The following is an 18,758-nucleotide window of genomic DNA, read 5'->3' on the forward strand; positions in this document are numbered from 1 at the left end:
ATTTCTTAATTCATTTTAAAATGGATCCTCGAACTAAGCCTTTGGAAAAATCTCCTAGGACCTAGGACCTAAGACCTATGAGGGGATTTAAAACATTTTTCAACCCTCAAGACACATTTCATCATGATTTTTACAATTTACATCTCAAAGGGATGAACCCACTTAATACAGACCCTCATAAACTACCCAGTTCTGCGACACAACTATAATCTAGCAGATTAACACACTAGGATTCTCCTAAAGTTCTAATGACAAAATCCATCCCGGCTTTGGGGTCAGATTGAAGGAAAACTCTGCCGATCGTAGATAGGTGAGACGAAAAACCTTCCGGGACGTAGATTATCATTAGAAAGTTAGGTCCACCTAGGCAACTTTACATACATGACTTTGATCTGCTAAGATTATTTACATTTCATACATTTTGAGCTGGCAAATTCAACCTTTTGGGTTATCATTTGGATCTTTTATTGCCTTATTTTTCGCCATATCAGTAGCATCTCTTCGGTTTGTTTCTTGTTTGGGTGGCGACTCCACTTTCTCATTCTTCCCAGACAAGAAGCTTTCCTCATATCTGCTTGTGGTTACTTTTTGGATCCTAGAATCAGATTCATTGTTCAAGTGGCGACTCCACTTCTTTCATCTCTTAATTTTCTTGAGCAGAAATCTCTTTCTATCATCCATTTGATCCCTTATTGTTCATCATGGATTATTCATTTAAACCATGCCATTTTACTGATAATCTCCATGATCTTCCGAAAGAGGCCATTTCTAAATTATTTAAGTTCTCGGGTGGTGATTCGGTCGCTGTTAGAAAGCATTTAAACAGGTTTACTTGTGTAATGATCATATATCGTAGACTTCCTCAATATAATCATGAAGATTTCAAGATGCGTCTATTTGTCCATTCTTTAGAGGGTGATGCCTTGAATTGGTTTAATAATTTTCCTAATGATTTTTTCACTTCTTTACAAGACATTCTCAATGCTTTTAAAGATAGATATGATAGTCCAAACAGCTTGCCTTCTAACTCTAAAATTGTGCAAAAGAAAGAAAGTAATCTTATAAAAGATCCAGCTGTTGAAGAAAGTTTTCAAGATCAGAATGTGTCATCCACCGGAAATATCGCAGACCAAGTTCATGATAAATCAGGGACAAATGACAATGAAAAGGAAGAGCAAAAGCAAATTATACAAGAACTAATGATGCTGGTAAAAAATATGGAGGCTAATCAAACTAATTATGTCAATGACGTGAGAACTTTGTGCACCCACCTTGAAAAACGTAATAGGGAGATAGAGATTATGCAAAATCAGCATGCTAAAGAAATTGAGGCCATGAAGACTAATCATGAAACAGAAATTAGATTCATGCAAAGCAAGATGTCAGGCTTAGAAGAAAATATGGCGACCATGAAAGCTGATCATGATAGGGAAATTGATTCTATGCGAAACAAGTTATTAATTATGGATCATCAGTTGGCCACCATGCAAATCATAAAGAAGAAATAAACTCTATACAGTATTTCTTGATGAATTTAAAAGAAAAGACCGATAAAGTAATAAAAGATATGGAAGAACACCATGCCAGGCAAATCAGTGATTTAAAGGTTGAACACTCTAGTCAGATGGATGTCATTAAAATACAGGTTCAAAAGTCAGAGGATAAGAGAAACCAGCAAACATCAACAGATCAAGAGCCTTCTCATTTGTCACAACAAGTTCCATCTTATTATGAGAAGGTCATTGGTTCGAATGAAAGATGGTTAATTGAAGGTGATCCAGATAGACTTAAAAACGACAAAGATCAGATGCAAGATGAAGAAAGACATAGCACGCATATCTTACATACTTCATCTGATAGTTTTGAAACAAAAAGTTCTATGTCATTAGTCATACAACCAGCCAGAAAGAAAAAGCGCAAGAGAAAGAGAATGAGACGAAGATTTGATGCATCAGACGGCCGTGAGCAGCTTGATTTTCGGATAGGAAAAAGTCCTACCATATGCAAAATTGGACATGGCACATCCGACAAGCAGCCGACAGATTTGCCTGAAAGCAGGCAAATTGTCAGTATGCACTATATTGAACACATCTGATGCCATGGGGCATCCTTTGTATTGTATTTCTAACCCTTCTCCTTGTTTTTTTTTTTTTTTTCCGCATTTTCATTTCCGTTTTAGGATTAGATTTACTTTTCTAGATAGTTAATAAATGAAGATCTTTTATCTTTCCTGTGCTTAATGTATATGATGATTTTTTGGATGGACGCTACTTATTTTTGTGTTGTATGGATGCAGATTCTGGATTCTCACATTCCTGCAAGCAGCAACGTGTCCCCAAGTAGAGCCAGATGTTGACCACTACCGGTCAACTACCCATACAGTACACCCCCTCTTTTCTTGGCAAAAAGGGGTAGCACCTGAACGACGTGTCCATGCCAGCCTACAGTCATCAGCAGCTTGATCAGTTTAATTGTAAACCCAGATGAGAAAGATGAGAAGGTGAATGTCGATGAAACTTCCAGGAACAGAAAAACTCTATCCCCGGCAACGACGCCAAAAAATGCTGGCGTTGCCGGGCCAGATGAAAAGATAAGAAATGAGAAATATGATTGTCGTTGAAACACCGAGAACAAAGTATCCCCGGCAACGGCGCCAAAAAATGTTGTCGCGCAGATTGACACGACAACGCTCAGACCGGGGGCTGTCACTCTAATCCCCGATCCCTCTGTTTAAGCATGTCTCCCGCGGCTAAGGGGGGTAGTCCCTGCGAGATGATGAGACCAACTGTCGACCAGTTGGTTGGGAGACACGAGACACGATCAAGATAAGCACTAAAATGATTTGATTAATTGAGCAGACCAGTGCCTTAAGAGATTGTTGTTAAAACGATTACTTGTTAGATAATGTAGAAAACATAAACCGTGAACAACAATCATTTGTCATCAAAAGGTATCAGCTAAATCACAATGCTCTTAGAATGACCCAAACGATATCCAGCAACTGAGAATTTTGAAAAAGATGAATGCTTTAAACCACCACGAGAATCATAAATCATTAACCAGATATCATATTTCGTATCTCGACTTGAAAATTTAGATCTCAGCATGAAAGATATAACATGAAAAACCACTGAAACTGGTAAAAATAATTTTCCACAAAATTTTAATTTTTTTTTTTTTTTTTTTTTTTATAAGATTTAAAATAAAATAAAAAATCTAACCATTAAAAAATTTAAAATTAAAATATGTACAAATCTAATTTAAAACATTATGAATCTAAATTCTAAAAATAAAACTAACACATTAAAAATTAATTAAATCAAATATAAATAAACAAAATAAAATCTAATTAAAACAATAATTAAATCAAAATCTAAAACATACACATTTTTATTTTTTTGATCTTTTTTGAATCTATAATTAACAAAAAGAAACTAAAATAATTAAAATCTAAAAAATACGTAACTAAGCAGAACTTAAAAACTAAATTAAAATTTAAGTTATAATCTACGCTACCCCAAATCAAAATGAAACGAAACTCAAATCAAAACCCTAATTACCATCTATGCTAACTCTACAATGTAGAAAATAAACCAAAAAAAAAAACGCAGGCATATGTATATGAACGATGAAACGTGACCGGAATGAAAATTTCAATGCGTAAACCCTATACCACTGTGCGATATAACTCACGGTGGCTGAGACGTGAGGCTCAAATGCGTGATGCGGCGACCATAGATCGATTTGACGCAGATACATAAGAAATTTTACCTGAGCATAAGACGGCGAGAGAGAAAAACAAATCGATCTTACCAATAACACGTGAAGACGATGGCTGGACTTGAACCGTGGCCTTACTGCGATTTTTTAGCGTCATATATCTGATATTACCTTGCCCAGTGACTGGTTTTCAAATCGATTTAGGCGTGCTGATTAGATTAAGGAAATACGCAAATGTTGTGATCTGAGTGGAGCTGCGGAAGAGATCGTGACTAAGTTCAGGCACAAATAATGCACCTATACTCAAACAATCTGAGCAATTTTATGTTGAACGATTTCGGTTTGGATCGGATCCGCTGACTGATCGAAATGATTGAGCCAGTCGGAGGCTACCACTGCACCTCTTATCTCGTGCCTTTCACTATCGCTGGATTCAATGGCGGTAAATACTCTGCTGCTTGACCCTCAGATCATTATTTGATATGCGTTTGCAGTTTGAGGGGACAGCAGAGGCTTCTGACGGCAGTCATGCAATTGACAAAACCCTATACCTGCAAAAAGAAAACAAAAGCCCAAATAAAAAAATATCTGTATAAAACAGAAATTTAAAACCCTAATGAAAAAATTGTGAAACGCAGAATTTTGAAAACCCTAGATCAGAAAAAATTGAAAACCCTAAGACAGCTGATTAATTTACAGATTTGGCCCCTTAACAGCCAGTTTCAGCAGTAGGCACAGAAATATTTTAAAGAAATAAAGATTTTCAGATTTTCACTGTGAAGAACTTCAGAAAATCTCTCATGCAAATTAAAAATAAACTGAATGATAGACCCAGGATCAAATCCAATTGGGCTCAGCAAAAAATGCTCATGAGAGTTGGCTGGTTCAGCCGAGAACTTCCCCGAACGCGCACAAATTTCCTTCAGAAAATGTTTTCTACACAGCTCAAAACAACCATTAGTAAAGAGGGCAAAAGTGCTGCTAGATCTCAGGAAGCAATGGAGATACCTGCCATTACTTCAGAAACCCTAACAGCACCCAAACCCTAGCAAGTGAACAAGATACCTGTGCTCACAATACTCTACAAAAAGCTATTATTAACGGCTAAAAATAACATATGCAGAAAATTAAACAATCTCACAGCATTTCAAGAGAGTAACACCAGCAAGATATGGACCCCAAAGTCTTCTTTTATTAACCAGAAACAGATTTACAAGAGAGCTTCTTCAGTCTTAGACTCACAGATCCCATAATCTGAACTGACCCCTAGCACCCTACTTAAAGGAAATGACTCAAACGGCTAGTTCGAGTGATCCATGCTGAAAAAATCTCGACCGTTGATGAGGATCAAGACATCTCTTGATCTCATCCGTCAATTTATTAAAAAATGATATTTTGCATGCATTCACTTAAAAATTTATTATTTTATTATTTAGGGTTTTTGTTCTATTTTTTTTAATTTTTTATTTATTATATTTTTTAATTTTTTAATTATTTTATTAATTTTTGTTGATTTTATTATTTTTATTTATTTTTTAATTTCTTAATTCATTTTAAAATGGATCCTCGAACTAAGCCTTTGGAAAAATCTCCTAGGACCTAGGACCTAAGACCTATGAGGGGATTTAAAACATTTTTCAACCTTCAAGACACATTTCATCATGATTTTTACAATTTACATCTCAAAGGGATGAACCCACTTAATACAGACCCTCATAAACTACCTAGTTCTGCGTCACAACTATAATCTAGCAGATTAACACACTAGGATTCTCCTAAAGTTCTAATGACAAAATCCATCCCGGCTTTGGGGTCAGGTTGAAGGAAAACTCTGCCGATCGTAGATCGGTGAGACGAAAAACCTTCCGGGACGTAGATTATCATTAGAAAGTTAGGTCCACACAGGCAACTTTACATACATGACTCTGATCTGCTAAGATTATTTACATTTCATACATTTTGAGCTGGCAAATTCAACCTTTTGGGTTATCATTTGGATCTTTTATTGCCTTATTTTTCACCATATCAGTAGCATCTCTTCTGTTTGTTTCTTGTTTGGGTGGCGTCTCCACTTTCTCATTTTTCCCAGACAAGAAGCTTTCCCGGTTTGACTTGGCATTTCACCCTTTTTTGGCCCTAACTGATGAAAACCGGTCGGTTTAGGACGGAACCGGCCGGTTTGTATCAAACCGGCCGGTTCTGTCCTAAACCGGCCGGTTTTAGGCACGCCCACCGTAAAGTTTAAAAATCATATTTTTCACTGTGTTTCAGGGGTTTTGGGGGGAAACTAAGGGTGTTTCAACCCTAACAATGTTAGCAATTAATGGTAATGTTAAATTCTTAAAGTAAAAGTGACATTTCCTTTAATTTTCATTTTCATCATTTTACTTAAATTTTTAACATTACGATGAAATGACTCAGGATGTTTGAGAGTGGTTTCGACCTCATTGGATTTCATATGGAAAAACTAGAATTTTAGATTTCACTCAAAATTCAGCAGACTTAATGGTTTTCACGATTTCATGGTTTGGGGCTAAACAATAAATGCAATCGGAGCTCCAAATGATGAGCAAAACTCCTGATTTAGATGCCATTGTGTTGGACAATATTGATCCAACATCAGAATGGGTGGAGGAGACTGAAGAACCTGTGTTTGAGGCTGATTTTGATATCGACATGGCTTTAGCGGGGGATGATGCAGATTATGTGGTGGCATCAGAACTAGGATCAATAGCGGCATCAAGGAAAGGCAAAGAACCAATGGAAGGCACTAGTCATGCAGGTCGACAAACTCGTGCTTCCATTAGGTCCACTTCTATTGTCATTGGTGGCATTGATACTAAGGTTGCAGATCAGGCTGAGGCATCCTCAGACTCTGAACCAGATGATGTCTATGTAGCTCTTGATGATGATCCTGTGTCTAGTAGTGGTGATGAACTTGATGATTGATCATGTGTACACTGTAGACTTGTGGTAGGTCAATGGCCTCATAGCTTGCCGCATTGTTTTTGGACTTTATAGGCCATTTAGAGCCTCATTTCTTATGTATTTTGCTATTTTGTCGATGATATGTATTGTACTCGGTGCCATTTTGATATATTCACCTTTACATGGTATATAAATGAGCAAACTTTGCATATTTTGTCTCTATTGGCTTGGAATCATGGTTTTACATCTTAAAAATAGTTTTGTTTCATTAAAAATTAATTATTTAATGTATTTTTTTAAAACCGGTTCGTTTAGACCAAACCAGTCCCGGTTGGTAAACCGGTTCATTAGGTGGACCGGTCTGGTCACCGGTTCCGGTTTTAAAAACATTGGTACCAATAGAATGTTCTTATCACCGACAAATGAAATAAAAATTTATAAAAAATTAATCAGCACAATATAGGATAACACATATTACAAATCAGCTGTAGAAGAACACCATGATCTGAACCCCAAAGTCTTTCTATTATGATAAAAAAATTTCCCAGCAAAGAAACAACTCAATAATAGCATTTACAAAATTTTCTCATCTAGAGATTATCCAAAGTTATGAAATAGAAGCTAGCTTCTTTATATAGAGAAACCCTTCCAAGTGGAAAATAATGGCGAGTTGGCTTGATCCTCATCAAAATAATCTCGACTGTTGAAAATAACTTTATCATTTTTTAATCTCCACCATCAAATTTTTTTATTTTGAGGAAAAATTCGAATTTTTTTTGAAAACCACTTTTAATTGATCCAAAAATTAATATTTTGGATTAATTTCTTCAAAAATTTGACTTTGACTTAACCACCAAGGTCCAAGTGCTCAAATTTTCTTCAAATATCCATTTTTCCCTTGGTGTAGGCCCTCCAAATATTGACTTTTCTTTGGCCCACAAATTTTTGATTATTTTCCACCTGGAGAAAATTAATCTCTTTATAATTATTTTTGACTCTAAATTAATTAATTTTTTGGCTTAGGATTTTTATTTAATTTAGCCAGAAAAATTAATTAATTGACTCTAGAGGGGATTAATAATTTTTTCCACCCTCAAATAATTTTTACATCAAATAATTACAAATTCAACCCTTAGAAGGGGAAATACAAATTTAGACTAGACCCTCAATAATTTACCCAATTTTGCGACACAATATGATCTAGTATGAAACCAAGTGTGCTTGTAATAAAATAATTTAGCCATGGTTTCTAACTGCGAGGGACCATGCACTAGAATTATTCCCAAACACACTTTTACAATAGACTCGATATAACACTAGGACTCACCTAAGACCTTGTCAACGAATTCCACCCTAGCTTTGGGGTTTAAGCTGGAAGAAAAACTTTGCCAATTATGCGTGTTTACAAACACACATAATTCGGGGAGGTTAAAAAACTTCCTAGGATGAAATCCTTTGCCAAAATCAAAGGCTTACCTAGGTGTTGTTACATAATTAAATGGTCATACTAGCATCATTTACAATAAAACTTGCAAAAATTGGGTTTACAATGATATAATCATGCTGGCTGATGACTTTGATCTTTGAAAAATATTCTTCACTTCTTTGTACCTTGCTTCCTTGGACTGTTGACAAAGTGTGGTCAACAGGTCCATAAGGTAATGTGGCATAGTATATGTTTATGGACACTTGGAATTAGGTTGTTGAAGAGAATATGCTGGAATTGAGCTTTATTGCTAACAAGTTCCTAGTGTCAAATGATTGTTGCTAGTCCGACAAGATTGTGGTTAGTATTTCATGATCATGGTTGAAATATTTCTAGTATGGTTGGATGGGATGGAGTCAAATGTGGACTCATAGTAGCTATGATATGTTGAAACTAGGCATTTGGTTTCTGATCTTAAGAGTAAACATGAGAGGGTGTCCCATATTAATATGATTAACACCCAACTTGTATCAAGGATTTTAGGTCTAGCAGTCCTCACAATCCTTGTATTATGTTTTCACAAATGTTCATTGGATATGCATTTACCCATGACTAGAGAGGTCATTGTTCATCATTTGTCATGCTTGTCTTGTTTTTCCTAAAATGGCAAGAGATGCCGTTTAAGATATAAACTATGCAAGCTAAGTTGTTTCTGATGTGATTATTATTAGGTTGAGTTTTGTTATGTAAAATTGATATAGGGGTATGGGTTGCATGGTGATCAAATAGTTAATGTTGGCCACAATCATGGACTTCTATCAGTTATAAGTTACTTGGGACTGAGGGAAACATATGTGACAAGATCTATGTGTTGGATATTCCTTTGTTCAAATTTGACAATTTGATATCAAAGCATATGATCTCTTACAATTACTGCAACAAGTGGAGACATGATGAAATGATCAAATAGTTAATGTTGGCCACAATCATGGACTCCTATCGGTTATAAGTTACTTGGGACTGAAGGAAACATATGTGACAAGATCTATGTGTTGGATATTCCTTTGTTCAAATTTGATAACTTGATATCAAAGCATATGATCTCTTACAATTACTGCAACAAGTGGAGACATGATGAAATAATCTGGCCACCAATGTTATAATCAAATTAGAGTACTCTTTTATTATTGGAGTTACTTGACAAAAAAATGTCATGTTGATAAAGAAATAGTTCAAAGGATTACCATTGATGATGAGTAAACAATAAAATTTCCTTTGTTGTAAATATTTGTTAGTAGAGAACTTATATGCATTGCATGGGAATATTATGTAATGATATCTTAATTATGAATAACTCAATGTCTCTCATTCTTTTGCCAATGTAAATTCAAATGAATAATAATTTCCACTAATGACTAAAATAGGTTAGTGGGACTTGAAAGTACAGTTAATAATAGAAAAATAAAGTGTTCCTAAGGCATCTGCCTTACAAGAAAAAAGGATGTCATGGTAACAACTAAAAGTGAGGTTAGACCTAACATGGGTATACCCTCGATAATGAAGTAGAGTATAATCTTGAAGAGGAAGTTAGAAAGAGCAAGCAATGCTATGACAGAGAAAGCAATTCAACCAAACCACAAGCAAAGAGATAGATAATGAAGTGTCTCTAGCTAGTGTTTGAACCAAAGGGTAGCTTTGATTCCCATCATTCATCGTGAATTCACCAATTTTGATCCTAATAATGCCATCTAGAGAGTGGGTTGGATTAAGAGGATCTTGTTCCAATAATAAAAGTTTCATGGTACTCTGCATAGAATTTCTCCTAGCATCCATGGTTGAAAGGGCCCCAGAAGAGGGGAAAAAGCTAAATGTGCTTTTGTGCATTATTATCAATGTTTATCTTCCAAGTAAAAAATGATTTCACTTAAAAGCCTTAATGTTTATAATTAAACCAATCAAGTTTTTGCGTGATGTTATTTTGGCTTAGGTTAGTAGCTCAAAAAATTACTAGTTATAGATTTTGAAATTATGGTTTTGACCAAATGAACAATTTCAATGTTCTTCTTCTATGAATCGAATCATAATGTATTAGTTAATTCTTCTAATGTTTTTAGTTCTATTGTTTATATAGGTTTTGCAGCGTGCAACTAGTATGTATCGCAATCTTAATGCTCTTGCAATGCAATTGACAAACAAAGGAGGCTTGCTTATGACTTGTTCATGTTCAGGGGCAATGACACAAAGTGGGTCATTTCTAAGTATTTTGCAGGTGAACCCATTACTTAACAATCCTTTTTGTATACTCAAAAGCCACTTTCTTCAATTTATGCACATTTTGTTTTCCAATGCAGATAGAAAATATACCACCATATTTCTCATCCATGTTTCAAAATGTAAATTGACATTTTTTGATTTCTTGCTTCTTGGATGTTTTTGGCATATATGTGAATACTAAACCATTGTTTTGCTTGGGTTTTAAAGATACAATCTGAAATCCCTTTCAATTTATGCACTTCTTTGTTCCCAATGCAAATAGAAAATGTGGCATTATAGTTCTCTTCCATGCTTCAAGATATACATTTACTCTTTTTGCTTTGCCTCTTCTTGGATAATTTTGACATATAACTGAATACTAGATCATGGTCTTTTGCTTTGATTTTAAAGACACAATGTCTTCGATGTTGTGCATCATGCAAATAAATTGGACTCAAATATAAACACACCAAAAATTAATTTCAAATTAATAGAAATAAATCTTACAAAAGGATAGCCCAAGGGGCTAGTTCAACTGGTTATTGTCATTGTTGCTGGGCATTTGGCTAGTTTTGTGCCAGCAAGTGTCTAGTCAAATCCCTATGGGTGAGTTGCGCTAGTGCATTGATGGGTTTGCTAGGGTTGGAACGTGAATGTGGGGAAGCATCCATTGGGTTTCTTCACGATGTTTTCCTTGGACAAAAACACCTTACAAAAGGAAATGATACCCTATTTTAGTTGGTAAATTGACAAAATTGTTTTTTCTTTGTTTATTTCTAGCTTATGTACACTTTGATTTATGTCATCTATGGCTCAGATTGAACTTCTCAAAAGTTCATCTCAATTGCTTCAACATCAATGATTTGTGGATACATTAGTAGTTGATTTGACATCTAGTGTTCATGGATACATTAACAATTGATTTCGCGTTGTTGGTTTGTGAGTGCTTTGGCTAGACTTAGTGCATGGTCACAAAGTTTATTCTTAGACTTTAAGATTGAACAGGTTTCATGCATGAGAACTTTTGAGTTGTTTTCGTTAAGGATTAGTTTGAACTCATTTTCTTGAGCTCAATGGGTTTCCCATGCTTGCATTTAACATGCAATATTTGGCACATGTATGGGAATGAGAGAGCTTTAAAAATGTATTTATGAGATTTGCTATTTTGGGAAATTTCTATTTTTAGAAAGGTTGATATTTTTGGAAATTGGTCATATTTTTGGATATCCTTTATGGAGAAGTGCATATGTCTCAATTTTGGTGAGGATTGATAACTTTTGGGGTTACTTCAAAGGTGTTTACACCATGCTTGAGGGTGCTTCATGTGATGTGAGGTGCATGTTGTGTTGACTACCCTTGGTTGTATCATGGGCATAAATATTAGAGATATCTTACTCATGGATTGCTATGCTTTAGCCTTTGACTTGATGCTCATGTGGCACATTTTCTTAGGAGGTTGGAGACCTATGTCCCTTGGTGACATTCATCATGAGAGGTACACATGGAGGGCTTGGCTGCTTGCTTGGGAGGATGATCCATTTGGAGGAGGAGCATTGAGCATATAGGAGGGCATTGAGTCCTGGGTAGGATTGGGACACCTAGCTGCTTTTATGGAGGTTGTGCGTGACTTGAGGATGTTTGGGTTGAGTGCTCATGTTGGTGTGGTTGAGCTTGGTTAGAGTGCTAATATGGCATCCTTTCCTAGGAATGTGTAATCAAGGGGAGTGCTCAACTATACCCATGAGTAAATGATCTCAAGATGATAATCCAATTCCAAGTAAGCCCCAAAGAGCTATGACATTTCTCTTCAAGAGCCACCACACAATCACCATGTGTAACTCCCTCAGATACCATCATAAAGCAGGGCCAAAAGTGAAGAACTTTGTTATCTCTTAGACACTTCGTAATGGAAAAGTCCAACCTTACTCAAGGGGAAGCCTAAGGAGACCATCAAGTGGGTCATTATCTATCACTTAGTGACTCACTCCACACTTTAGGCTCAGGAAATCCAAGGCAAAGGGGGGTTCCCTTAACTAATCCTAGGTTTATGATTGGTATATGAGATGAATGCAGCCTAGGATAGTTGAGCTTTTACTAACTCACCCAGAAATGCTAATTTGAAAGCCTCGACAACAAGAAAAAATCTCAAGGGTTGAGAGCCTTGTTACCCCTTCATTTTAACAGGGGTTTATATGCATGTTTCATTTTTTGGGAGTGTTGACCACTCATGTGTCAACCACCCCTTGAGCAGAGTACAATGTAGAACAATCAGATTTTTTTTCAAATTTCATCATCATCATGTCACCTTTGGCCATTATAATGTAATCCAAATTCTGCAACCCTATGGGCCATGATGTAAAAATGATTCTAGTATGCTTATAAAGCCATGTAAAACATCTAGGTGAGCCTATGATTTTTACCAAAGACTTTCACTCTAGGGAGTTTTCTTTTCCTTCGCCAATTATTTGTGTTTTTAAACATTTATAATTGGTAGAGTTTTTCTCCCGAGCATGCCCCAAAACTAGAGTGGGGCTCGTTGGTACGGTCTTAGGTGAGTCCTAGTGTAATGTATAGAGTCTATGTAAATTATCATACTAGCTCATCTGTAAAGTGTCGCAGAATTTGGTTGAGTCTAGAGGTCATATTTTATTGTGAAAATTCCCATTCTGTAGGGATTTTCATGAAAAAAATCATGTAAGATGTAAGAAGTGTTGTCTATAGAAGTTATAGGTGGTATGAGTAATCATAATTAGATCTCATCACGTAAGATTTCTATCTAGACACACCTTGAGGGTGAAAAATTATGTACAAACCCCTCTAGAGTCATTATTATTATTTTCTGGCAAAAATTGGCAAAATAATTAGACAAGAATTAGTCAAAAAAATAAAAATGAGATAAAATAAAATTTCTCCAAGTGGAAAAACAATTAAAAAGGGAATGTGCACTTTCCAAAAAAGGGATCAAATTGAAAGATGAGAAAAGTCTCATTTCCAAGGCAGAAAAGTCCCACAAAAAATTCGTTTGGCCAAAAGGAAAATAATTTCTCAAGGGAAATCAAAATTTTTGGTCCAGGTGGTTATTTTGAATGAGGGAATTTCAAGAAAATTATTTGTGAAGGTTTTCCAGTGGTCCAAAACCACTCCAGGGTAAAAAAATTGGTCCATCCAACACATCAATCAACGAGGTTGAAAGTTTTGGAGATTTGTGCAACAATAATCAAGGGTTAGAATTATTTTGACGAGGATCAAGCCATGGATCAAGTCAACTAGCCGTTTTTTCCACTTGGAGGCTCTCACACTTTCATTTTTCTATTTAAGGAAGCTTTAAGCTCCTCATTTAAAAAATCATAAAAAAATTGAGATCTTGGCTAAGTGAAGCTCTTCTACTCTTGTAATATTTTTTTTGAGCAATAAAATAAAGTCTTTGGGGCAAAGCTATGGTGTTATTCTTCAGTTATATGATATAATCTTTCTGATCTCTTGTGCTTAATGTTCTACTAGTGTTTTAATTTTGTTATTTTCGTTAGCAATTGATGATCCATTGGTGTACTGTCATCTTGCAACATTGTTTAGATTTGGAGAAACACACTAGGTGGAGAAGATCTATTGGTTTCCGATTAAACCCGTAGACTCCTCTATCACTGTGCTATACAATTCTTTGTGGATCTAACAAATATTTTTCAAGTGTGTAGAAAATAATATTGTTGATCAGATCTTGGATACTTGGGGACATTCTCAGTTGAATTAACCAACTATTCAAGGCATAGATGCTGAAGAACCCATAGTGGGTCATCTAAAGACTTATCATTTGAAATAAGAAAAGGGTTTTTCTATCCTGGATTGGGTAGGACTTTACCCTCTTCCTCAGATTCCGTAACTCCTCGGATAGACTTCGGGTACTCCGTGCCAAGCGAAAGCTATTTTCTCTCCCGAATAAAGTGTTCTTGGATGAAGACCTCACAAGAACTCAAGTAGTTGAACTGAAACAAGCTAGGATGCAGGTTGCAACAGCAAGACAGGCAGGGAAATGGGCAGTGATTAGAAATCTTCGAGCAGTTATTCGGGACACCTTCCCCCCAGGATGGGTATCCCGCTCAGGTAACTCCAAATGACGGGCCCGAGCGGAGAGGAGACGGGGCACGGATCTCTCGGTTAACTGCTGGAATGGCAATGGCTCCTTCTGGTCCTCACCAGGCCTACTTTATGAAGCCCTTAGCTCAGCAGACATCCTCCTAGTTACCGAGACTCATGCGAGCCCAGTCCGTCCTCTCCCTGACATTACAGGATACCAGTGGACCGCAGTTAGCAGACAGGAGACACGGAGTTCAGGAGGTGTCAGAGGATCAGGGGGTGTTGCTTGCCTTGTCCATGATAGCCTCAGGAGCAGAGTTTCAGTAGCTGCGACAGATGAGCATGCCAGATTCCTGTGGATCCAGATCAGAGCCAGAACATCACCACCGAGAGACATTTATGTCGCAGTCTGTTACTTCCCACCTATCTCATCCTCCTACGCTATTCACAATAGCTCAGATGGAGACCCTTTTACAGACCTGTACTCTGACATCACCAGGTTTTCGACAGTAGGGGACGTCATTCTCATGGGAGACTTCAACGCCCGGACCAAAGATCTCCAGACCCCTATACACGACAGGACAGAAGATATATTTTGCACTCGGGGGATTGACCCGACCACGATTGGCATGCACCGGACCTCTGAGGATCACTTGGGACCCACCACAACCTACGGGAGATATCTGTTACAGTTGGGAGAATCTCATGAGCTGATAATTTTGAATGGCCTACCTTGTTTCCCTTCCTCGCACTTCTTTACCTGCAGACCTTTTGGAGGCGGGGCAAGTGTGGTCGACTACGCTATTGCAAATCCAAATCTCCTCCCTTACATCAAAAAATTCTCGATCACCCCCATCCCTCTCGCGGACCACGCACTCCTCTCACTCTCACTGCAGTTTGATTTCCCGAATCCACCCCCTACTCTTCCCCGAAGCCCCCCCAGAACCACCTTCCGATTTGAAGAGGGTGACCCTGATCTCTTCTCCTCTATCCTTAGACAGACACTCCCATCGATGTCCCAATTCACCTCTCTCAGCTCCGCCAAGGACAAATATCAGTGTCTCTCTTATGCTATCTGGAAAGCTGCGCCCCAATCCTTCCCCTTCTCCACTCGCTCAGCCACCACCTCCCGCAAGCCGGGAAAATGCCCTATGAACAACTGGTATGACCAAGATTGCAAGTCTTTGCATCAAGACCTCCGTCACGCCTTCCGGAACTCTTTGCCAACATACCCAGACCTTTGTTCTGCTTATCGTCGCCTCCTTCGCCGCAAGAAGCGCCTTTTCATTGCCCATAGGAGACAAGTTCTTTCTACTCTCCTCCTTCGCTCACCTAAAGATTTCTGGGGAACCATCCTTTCCCGGCGCTCACCTACCCCTATCGACCTTGATCCTGCCTCAATGTTTTCTCACACCTCCCAGCTGTATGACATCCCTGGGCAGCCTCTGATTCAGGTTACTCCCCCCCCCACCTCCTGCCATCTTTTCTCCGACAAAGATATCAGAGAAGCAATATGGACAATGAATAGCAGCAGGGCAGCAGACGAAGAAGGTTTCCAGGCAGAGTTCTTCAAGCATGGACTTCGCCCCCTAGTAGGATATCTGGTGGACCTTTTCAACCAGGTGGTTCGAGATGGATTTCCAGACAGTTGGTCACACCACATTATCTACCCGATCCACAAGTCAGGGCCCACTTCCGACCCCAACAACTACAGGACAATCATGGTTGGGCACACATTCTCCAAGTTATATGCCACAACACTCCACAGGAAACTCTCCCACTTCCTTGAGCAAAGACAACTCAGGGCCAAGGGCCAAGCAGGATTCCGCCCAGGTCACCAGACGATCGACCACATCCTTACTCTCCGTGCGGTAATCGAGGAGGCCAGGCATCGGTCTTCTAAAGTGTACTGCTGTTTTGTAGACTTCCGGAAAGCTTTTGACTCAGTCCCGAGGGAAGATCTTTTTCAAAGGCTAAGCGAGATTGGCATTTCCTCTACTCTCCTAAATGCTATCATGCGCCTATATGAGGCCGTCCTTGGTCGTCTCCGCACAGTCAGAGGAATGTCGGATTTTATCCGAAGCACCATTGGAGTCAAGCAAGGATGCCCCCTTTCTCCTACTCTGTTCGGGATCTATATCGATGAACTTGAGTCCTTTCTCCGGGAGCATACTCAGGATACGGATGGATGTCTTCTTAACCAGGTCCTAATTTCCATCCTTCTCTTCGCAGACGATATTGTCCTCATTGCCTCCTCCCATGAAGGCCTTCAGAGACAGCTGGATGCACTCGCAGCCTTTTGTGACCGGAGGCATCTCACTGTAAACTTGGGCAAAACCAAAGTGATTATCTTCAATGGTGTCAAGAAAACCTCTGATTTACATTTCCTATTTAAAGGAGAAGAGATCGAGATTGTCAGCACCTATACATATTTGGGAGTTTAGTTTTCAGGACCTCGATTCAGTCTGCGGCCAGCCCTTCAGCCTCGGGTCAACAAAGGGTATGGCTCCCTAGTCCTTCTGGAGAGACAGTGTTTCCGGCACCATTTCCAGGACATCTCGTCCAAAATGTGCATCATGGATACTTTGGTTCGGCCCACAGTGCTTTATGGCTCAGAAATTTGGGGCCCCTCTCTCCTAGAATCAGATTGGGCTTCAGTGGAACGTGTCTAGACTCTCCTTCTACGCCATTTTATTAGGTGCAAGCAGACAGTTCCCCAGCACATCCTTCTAGCCGAGTTCGGGGCTCAACCTTTCCGCCTAGAGGTGATATTCAAGCTAGTGTCACTCCTGCACAGACTCCGTGGCCTGGCAGAAGTGAGGGAGGGTCGTGACAGATACCCATATTTAGCATATTGCTCCTCGGAGAACATCGCCCGTTTACAGACAGGCCGATCCAAATGTTGGTACACCGGTGTGACAGAGATTCTGGAGGCTTCAGGAATCCAGATTGAGCGTCTCCCTCCTTTTCAATACTCTCTGAATGCTCCAGGCCACCTCCTTCCCAATGGGTTGCGCCCTAAAATGGCCTTTTACGCGGAACATTGCTTGGAGATCAAGGATGGGCTCATCATCAGACCCCAATACACGTTCCAGCATTGGATGCATGCCCTTAGAATCCCCCTCGGGCAGCCTAGAGTCGGATCTCACAAACTTCGGGTGGAAACAGACCACCACACTGATAGAGCAGATAGGATCTGCTAGCCTTGTCACTTACAGGAGATAGAGACAGAGACACATTTCATCTTCGGATGCCCTGCATACTACGAGATCCGGGGCTGTGTCCATTGTCTCTTCAGGTCTTCTCAGACCCTATCCAGCTTCCTCAGATATGTTGACCAGAGATGCCTAACACTTTATCTCCAGGAGACCTTCAGATTCCGGGCCCGCTTTCTTCAGCCACCAGCCAGACCGGACACCACACAAAAGATCACAGACTTCTTTAGAGCACTACCCTCAGCGCGAGGCACCAAAAGAATCATAGACCGACCCACAGACACTGAAACCAGATCAGTGCGGTCTCGGGGGGGCCGACCCACCAGACTGCGCCAGTGCTCCAGGATCAGTTCCACCCCTGTGAGGCGTTTCAGAACTTCTAGGAGACATCAACGACAGCCCAGTATGCCCACAAGACAGTAGACTTTGACGAGCTTCTCTCAGTTTTCTTCTCTCGACCTCGGATGTTAGGAGTAGGGGTTAGACAGGGCCCCCGCCCCCCCTCTTCTTCTTCCTCTTCTCCTTCGCTGCTTCATCGTAGCGCTTTGTTCCGAAGCTTCTTGACTCTTCATTTACTTTTAGATGTATTTCTTGCTTTTAAATAGAAATGTTAAAGGGGACCGTTTGGTCCACCGACTTGCATAATGTAATCATTTGTAACCGACAGTCCCATTGACCTATTATGGTCATTTGTTGGACATTAATAAAATTATCTTATCTTGTCTTATCTTATCTAGATCAAAATTTTATCTATCTTTAAAAAATCTCTTGAATTATTTTAGAGTTTAAATGAATAGATCTGCTATTTAAAAAGCTTTTATTGTAAATTTGTAAATAAGCATTGTAATTATTTTCTCCAACACTTGTATATAATTTCCTGTATATAAATTTTTGTTTTTATTTCTCTTTTGCAGATCTGAAGAGAGGACGTTGATTTTGGCTGTGGATTTATTTGTAAATATTTTTTTTTGTAGGATTTATCTTATCAATTCAAAGGAAGATTAGTTCTCTAAAGGCTGCAATCATCCTCCTAGCTAGACGATTGGGGTTTTTAGGCTAGAGATTTTTTTTAAGGGCTGTCTAGCATTCTGCTTGAGGCCTCAAAGGTTTATAGGGTTTCTACTTCAAGATCAATTTTTTTCCTT

General features: G+C 38.7%; 2 protein-coding genes across 2 annotated transcripts in view; both read left to right on the plus strand.

The window, feature by feature from the left end:
• The window catches only part of LOC149155049 (uncharacterized), a 235,731-nt gene extending 225,255 nt beyond the window's left edge, over window positions 1–10,476 (plus strand). Inside the window, exons 7-8 of the mRNA XM_089444300.1 lie at window positions 10,206–10,343; window positions 10,426–10,476. Of these exons, the coding sequence (XP_089300426.1) occupies window positions 10,206–10,343; window positions 10,426–10,476 (189 nt within the window). The remainder of the gene's footprint in view (window positions 1–10,205; window positions 10,344–10,425) is intronic.
• Window positions 10,477–14,322: 3,846 nt separating this feature from the next.
• On the plus strand, window positions 14,323–16,842 carry LOC149155051 (uncharacterized). Its single transcript, XM_089444301.1, has 2 exons — window positions 14,323–14,425; window positions 14,522–16,842. The coding sequence occupies exons 1-2, from the start codon at window positions 14,323–14,325 to the stop codon at window positions 16,840–16,842; spliced, it is 2,424 nt and encodes an 807-aa protein (XP_089300427.1).
• Window positions 16,843–18,758: the final 1,916 nt, after the last annotated feature.

This window comes from Pinus tabuliformis, chromosome 9 (genome assembly GCF_031772625.1).
Source record: "Pinus tabuliformis cultivar Carrire ecotype Pingquan chromosome 9, CPIR1, whole genome shotgun sequence".
NCBI lineage: Eukaryota > Viridiplantae > Streptophyta > Pinopsida > Pinales > Pinaceae > Pinus > Pinus tabuliformis.